General features: G+C 36.3%; 1 protein-coding gene across 1 annotated transcript; it reads right to left on the bottom strand.

Moving 5' to 3' along the window:
- Positions 1–1,285: 1,285 nt before the first annotated feature.
- LOC119995404 (probable purple acid phosphatase 20) lies at positions 1,286–5,634 on the bottom strand. Its single transcript, XM_038841885.1, has 5 exons — positions 5,319–5,634; positions 2,782–3,073; positions 2,050–2,624; positions 1,876–1,964; positions 1,286–1,604 (listed from the first exon to the last, which is right to left on the bottom strand). Exons 1-5 carry the CDS (start codon positions 5,448–5,450, stop codon positions 1,421–1,423), a joined length of 1,272 nt encoding a protein of 423 aa, XP_038697813.1. The 5' UTR covers positions 5,451–5,634; the 3' UTR covers positions 1,286–1,420.
- Between the last annotated feature and the right edge of the window lie 1,461 nt (positions 5,635–7,095).

Raw genomic sequence — 7,095 nt, 5'->3', positions numbered from 1 at the left:
CTTCTACAATTGATTCTTTTATAATGATTTAGAGTTTCATTCAATTTCCTATACTCAAATATGGCACATAAGAAATAACATTAAGTTTGATCACTTCATCAGTTATCTATATGTTGCCAACATTCTGGAGCATCCTACATCATAATTCTGAACGAGTATTACTCCATTAATGGCAAAGTGGTATCATACTAAGAGGTTGTTTATAGAGTTTGAGGAAGCAATTCGCTAAAAAATTCAAACGCATAGGTCACACCATGTAAATGCCTTAATTTAGAATCACACAAACTTCCATTGATCGGAGTAAACAAACGAAATCAAGCGGACTCCAACAATGATTTCGGATTTCCTACAAAAATATTCAACCTAGACATCTAATAATAGTAGAGACGCATTGCAACAGCAAACCGATTAAATCCTGCAAACAGAAAGGATCTAACTCCACGCAGTTCAAGAAGTACATTATCTACGTTCACAACAAAATGTGTAGCCACTTAAATAGAAGAAATAGAAGTTTAATACGAATGAAAAATTCATCAAAATTCTAATTCCTTCGTTTCGTGGAATTTTTTATCGGCGACCAAACGCAATGACGATAGAAATTGAAAAAGCATCAGAAATAAAAGAAGGATTACCTTGGCAGGATCAATAACTACAATGGATTTGAGATCTAAAACGCAAGAAGTCACTTCTGTTTTGTCGAAGGAGGGAAACGACGGTGCTGTTTGCTAGTAAACCCTAGCTCCTCCAATTAGTCCCAGCACCACTCCTCCTTTTGAAGTTGATAATGACGGAGCATAACACTCGGAAGCTCCGACACAACGACGATGACTGTGACAATGACTGCAATTTGAGAGCTCGAATTCCACCTCGCACAGCCTGCATTCTCTCTCTCTCTCTCTCTCTCAGGAGGTTTCTTTGCTCAAACTTAACACACAAGTCACTCGTCCGTCGGATGAAACTCGGATGAAACGGTGTCGTTTTCTGACAGTTATATTATAAATTGTGACGTCATATTACATTGTTAAAAATTGAAAAGCGCGGCTGAGATTATTCGGTTAAATTTTATGGCTTTTGTCGAATATTTTAATCAAACCCACGGATTTCCCTTCTCTCGTCGAAGCCCAGAAGAAAATTGGGGCCGGGTGGACGGGCCAGAAGGCCCATAATTGTCTTTCATCCCGACAACTTCCTTGTGATTTTTTTTTACATATTTTCACATCTGCGAAATTTTGTAGCTCAAATTCTAGACTCTGTTTATGGCGGGAAGACCAATACAAACACAAAATTTAATAAAAATCTCCAAATGTGCTTAATTTTTTGATTCAATTTTGCTGATCTGGTCTGTTTCTACATATTTACCACACTTCCTTCTCTCCTTTTACTTCTCATTAGGTTGAAAGACACTGCGATTGAATTCTGATTAAGCTTTACAAGCTGGATCAGATGAGAGGCTTCTCAACCAGACCGTATCACTTGGAGTTGAGGTGTCATCATCATTCCTCTGCCATGTCCATTGTGCATGTGTTGCATTCACCACCAGCAACTGCCCATGCCCAAAGCTTGCCTCCCTGAACAACGATATTGCAGGTTCTGGATCTATATATCTGAATACAAGAGGTTAATCAACATGGTTAGTGTGACATTATAGTGAATTTACATATAGACACACAAATTAAACCAACAGTTAATCTTTAAAGTTTGGTAACAAAGAGTTCATTGCAATTTCGACATTATTTCTCGCACATGTTTCGGTATAGTCTTTCATGTGGCAAACGTAAAACGGCCTGAGTTGGCAACTCGAGTTTAGACTTGGCTTAACTGTCCAACTGAAGAATCATCGGTTACTAAAAAAAGAGTTCATTAAAAAGTACTTACTTCCTAGCAAGGCCTTCACGGTTACCACCATCCCCAATCGTTATGTGCGCTGGACCGCAATTGTTGGCTTTGTCCTGGTAAACGCGTGTCTACAAACAAAAACACAAAAATTAAAGCTTATAATCCCAGAATTGGCTCGATCGATCTGCATTTAAATGAAGAAAATGGACTTACAAAGCGCTCGTATGCGTGCACATGGCCAGCAAAAACAACGTCAACACGAGCCTCATAAAGCAATGATTCCATATACTTCTTCATATCCACCGATTCAGACTCGCCCTGATGAGCAGTATTAGAATTGTACCACGGTGCGTGGATTAGCACTACGATCCATGGAGTCTGATTCCTATCTATTTTCCCGATATCCGATTGTAGCCAATTATACTGCGACGACGTAGGATCAAAGTCTGTGTAGGACCCCAACATTATGACATGGACACCAGCGACATTGAAGGAGTAATAGAGGTTCGAATTGGAGCCGCTTTGTTCGAAAGGCATGCGCCATCTGGAGTTGTAGGAAGTGAAGGAAGTGGTGTGGAGGATTGGGATTTTTTCGATTTCGTGGTTGCCTTGAGTCACCATCCATGGACGCTGGCTCGCTAGTGGGTCGACTAGGCGGCCGTAGGAGTCCCAGAGAGTTTGGAGTGTGTCTGCGTAGGATAAGTCCCCGGGTAGTAACAACATGTCGTAGTTTGATTTGGATATGTGGTCTAGTGTCGATCTCGTCCAATCTGTCTGTCCAAGATCACCTGTATTGTGCAATTTCAATTGACACTGTTACATTTGGTCCCAATTTAAAAACAAAATTACTTGGGTGATCTAATTGAAAAAATATATATGAATATATATCTTTCAGTGACCAAATATATATTTTATCCAAAATCATAATTAAAATAAAACTCATACCTGCAACAGCGAATGTGATTGGAAATTGGGCCGGAGGAGTTTTGAAGCTGAGGTTGCGAACAGGTTTAGAGCCCAGACGATAGTAATAGACCGTATTGGGCTTTAATGGGCCAATGACTACATCATGAATTTGGCCCGACTTGTAGAGCAAATATTTGTAAGAGCTTGTAGTCCCAGTAGCGGAATCGCCATAAACACCTGGAGATGTACCATACTGCACAGTTGCAGGACTTGGGTTCTGGGTAATCCATGAAATTCTCATCTTGTCTTCGCCAATTACTGATATATGTACCTAGAAAAGAAACAGATTAAATTAAGGTTATTTTGTATTCGTTTTTTATAAATTAAAACTATTTGTTATATTGTTTTTCAGTCCCATAATCCTCTTTTTTTAATGAATAAATATTAATTTTAATTATTAGCAATTTTTTTAGCGTATGGTAAATTAATTATAACCTTAAACATGTTCGAAATATATATTTTTTTAATTGAGAGGCGAGAACATGGTAAAATAATTATAACCTTAAACATGTTCAAAATATATATATTTTTTAATCGAGAGGCGAGAACAACTCAAAAGGTGTGTCATTTTGGACAATCCACTAAACTTAAATTCGGATTGAACTAGGTATGTGATCGTACTATATTTTATATATTTTTAAACCTCACTTTACACTTGTTTTTGTCTCTTTTAATTGAACTAAGCATGGATTCTACATAACTTCTCATTATTTTGATTTTCAGAATATTTATACGGAATGTGATGAAAAATACTTGCTTTGAGATGAATCCAATACAAATGAGGAATGAAGAATACTTGCAAATCAAGAAAGAGAGAAGAAAGGAAATAAGTACAAGAACATAATAAAAAGTCAAGGCTTGCTAGTGTGCTACTCTTGTGAAATTGTCAAGGAAAGAACAAAGACAAGATTTTGGAAAGTGAAAGAAGTGGGGCTGGTTGTTGACAATAAGAAACGTGAGACAAGGAAGTCCAAAGGAAGCTTTGGTGTGAAAGACTTTTGAAGGAAATATTTTGGCAAGAAATAAGGAAACAAGGAAAACCGAATTAGATTGAGAGAAGGAAATCAGAGAATGATTTGGACTTGAATTTTAGCATTAATTGAAGGAAGCTTTTGTCACTATAAAAGGGAGTCCTCTAGCACAATAGAAGACACGAATTGGAGAGCCACATTCTCTAGCTTTTGTTCTTGTTCTTTTCTCTAGTTTTCTCTTTGTTCTTGTTCTTGATTCATGGCGTTCTCATATTTAGTTTCCTTGTGTTCTTATAACATGAGTAGCTAAACCTCTTTGCTAGGGCTTGATGTAGCCTAGTATGAGTATTGCAAGTACTTCAATTAATTGAATGCATAATTTTGGTTCATGATTCTTGTCTTTAATTTCTATGCTTATAATCTATTGTTTGTTTGGTTGATTGGCCACCAATTGAATGTTCAATTAGATTCATCTAGCTAGGACTAAGGAACGAACCGAATTCACGTGTCTTAGTGGAACTGAAATTAGGGAAATCAATTGTCGACTGCCATGAACAAGGTTTAGGGGATTGATTGGTTGTTATAGTTCTTTAGATCGTAATGAGTTGTTAGCATTGGGTTAAAAAACTGCGAACCGAACAGGATTAATCCATTGTTAATAATATTTGTTGGCACCGCGAACGAACGAACCAACATATTTAAGAAAGAATCAACCCTTGAATCGGAACCATAATTGTGTGTTTGTTAATTGGATGCTTGTGATAGGATTATTAGGTGAAATCATTGCCCTAGTGTTCTTCTCTTATTGGATACAAATCTGAAATTTATTTCTTTGTTTTTATTTTATTTTATTTACATCAATCATTCTTCCTTTTTCCCCAAATCTCAATCATTCATCACGTTAGGTACATCAATTAGATTAACTAGTCTCCGTGGGATCGACCTCGTACTTGCATACACTGTACTATTCGTAGACTCTTGTGCACTTGCGAGAATTATTACATCAGTATGCGCAAACCACTTGTATAATTGCGTCAGGTTAGATCGAGCTCTTGATTTTAAGCGAGATTCTTTACACACTAAATCTAGAGAAATAAACAAATAGGTCGCAAGTGGCATAATCCTCTTCCTATTGCTCCCCCAAAGAAACCAAAAGTAATATATAGTCAATTTGACACAAAATCAATAAACTAATGATTGTCATGCCAACCGATTGACGAAATTGTGTGATTGTCCTTGTAGTTCTCTCCTTGTCATCTCTAACAATTTCTATTAGGGTTAGTTACTTACAATCTACTTAACCCTGAAATAATGCTCTTCTGGTTATCTAACGTGGTCCTAATTCTACTCCACTTATTCCACCTCAAACACAAATGAAACCATTAATAGCCTTAGCCTACTCTCTCTAATCTCCGAAACCACGAATTCATGGACCAAAAAAATCATGTTGTGATAAATTTGCAGTAATTCCAGATTCACAACACAAATACCTTATTCGTTCAAGTCACTATTCTATCAACAAAATTGTATAGATAGATATGGTACCTGTTCTGGATATGTATCATCATCCGCAGAAGGCACGAAAACGTCCTTGCGAGGCGGTGGTCGGTCATATGAAACGACAGCGTTCAGCGCCAAAGCCAGAAACGACACGATGAGCAGACCTCGCAGAGCCATGTTGAACGACTAGCTTGGTACTCGAAAAAATTCAGTATGATAGAAAATCAAGAGAAGTGGAAGGTTTTGTATTGGTTTCCATGTATATAGTACGTGTGTAGATGCCGACAACTATTTCATTGTTTGTATTTAGTTCGTGATCCGGCCGACCCAATTTATTGCCAAAAGAAGATTCAATTCAAGGGCTCCACATGCATCGCACGTGGCACGGAACGTTGATGGTTGATAGGAAACAAAATTAGATCAAGAGAGAATATTCTATGCAGGATTCTGTGATTAAGGGCTAAATTAGTTTTCTGAAATGGTGGTTTTTTGTTCCTTTTGTCACATTTTATGGAGATTTGTTTTAGGATTTCGTCACGGTGATATATTGATACTTGACTTATTGGTGTGTACTTCTATGGCCACAGTTTTGGCTGCATTGATACATACAGTCAATGTAGACAGCTTTGTTAGTTTTTTGGTCATAAGAAATTCATAGAATAATATCATTGCAGTAATTGTGACTCTTTTGGAAAACTTGATTCATTAGCGTTAGTAAGTATGCTAGGTTGGGATAAGACCTTTGGATTTTGAAGACTCGAGGGATAATAAATTCCGCTTAAAAAAACCATAACAAATTAAATTAAACACAGATTACATATTGTGTACAAGAAATATACTCCATATTTTCATCACTTTATTTGCTAAATTATGAACACAAGTGATTCAGGCAGAAGGCTAACTTGTCCCAAAAGTAACGTTTTTATGTGATATCATCATATAATTCCGCTTAAAAATACCGTAACAAATTAAATTAAAAACAGATTACACATTATGTACAAGAAATATACTCCATATTTTCATAATTCCATCAGTTTATTTGTTAAATTATGTACAAGTGATTCAGGCAGAAAGATAACTTGTACCAAAAGTAACGTTTTCATGTGTGAACATAAAATTCGGTGAGAAAAAAAAAAAAAAAGAAATTTGACCAAAGTCGGCAAATAACGACAGCACATCTTCATTAAGGAGAAAAAAAAATCATTAACGTCTCGAGGGAACTAGAAAATTCTATTGCTGCATTTTTTTGATAAATTTGCAGTCCGTAAGGTACAAGGTAGCTGTCTCCTTCGATGTGGAGGTGAGTTGCCTCAACACAAGCGACCCTAATCCGAACCACAACATGTTAATTTTCTTGATATCATTATTAGTCTTAATTTAAATTTAATTTATGGTAGGCGAACCAATTTTTTTTTTCTTTATACCGGTTAATTTTATGGTCATAGGTGCATGTGTCTCTGGTGGGGAAAGATAACATGAGAGTCACGTGATCATAGTTTACTAAACTATGATTTATTAGCAATATTATAACTATAATAATCGTGATCATAATCAACAAAATTTGGAGGATAAGGATTAACTATTCCTTGTTACACTCTAATTCTATCGTGAAAGAGGTGACTGTGAACCTTGACCTTAAATTAGTGTGGCTGACAAAATTCAACTGATTTAGTTATGAAAAACTGATGCAACCTTGTTTTTTTATTTTCTTGAGTTTGTTAGTTGGTTATGTTCTTTAAGCGTAAGCATGTATACCTTGTAAAGGAAACAATTGAGTGTGCACAACTAATTTCAAAATACAACAGAGCGTGCACAGCTATAT

This window comes from Tripterygium wilfordii, chromosome 3, assembly GCF_013401445.1.
Source record: "Tripterygium wilfordii isolate XIE 37 chromosome 3, ASM1340144v1, whole genome shotgun sequence".
Classification (NCBI taxonomy): domain Eukaryota; kingdom Viridiplantae; phylum Streptophyta; class Magnoliopsida; order Celastrales; family Celastraceae; genus Tripterygium; species Tripterygium wilfordii.
The sequence above is the reverse complement of the archived record's forward strand: the minus strand, read 5'-3'. Positions and strand labels throughout refer to the sequence as shown.

Bases quoted from the DNA above. Each gene is read 5' to 3' on its own strand.
- LOC119995404 (XM_038841885.1), bottom strand. From the start codon at position 5,450: ATGGCTCTGCGAGGTCTGCTCATCGTGTCGTTTCTGGCTTTGGCGCTG. The intron at 2,625-2,781 runs GTATGAGTTTTA...TGCACAATACAG, and splicing joins AATCACATTCGCTGTTGCAG to GTGATCTTGGACAGACAGAT. The intron at 1,965-2,049 runs GTAAGTCCATTT...TTTTGTTTGTAG, and splicing joins TGCACGCATACGAGCGCTTT to ACACGCGTTTACCAGGACAA.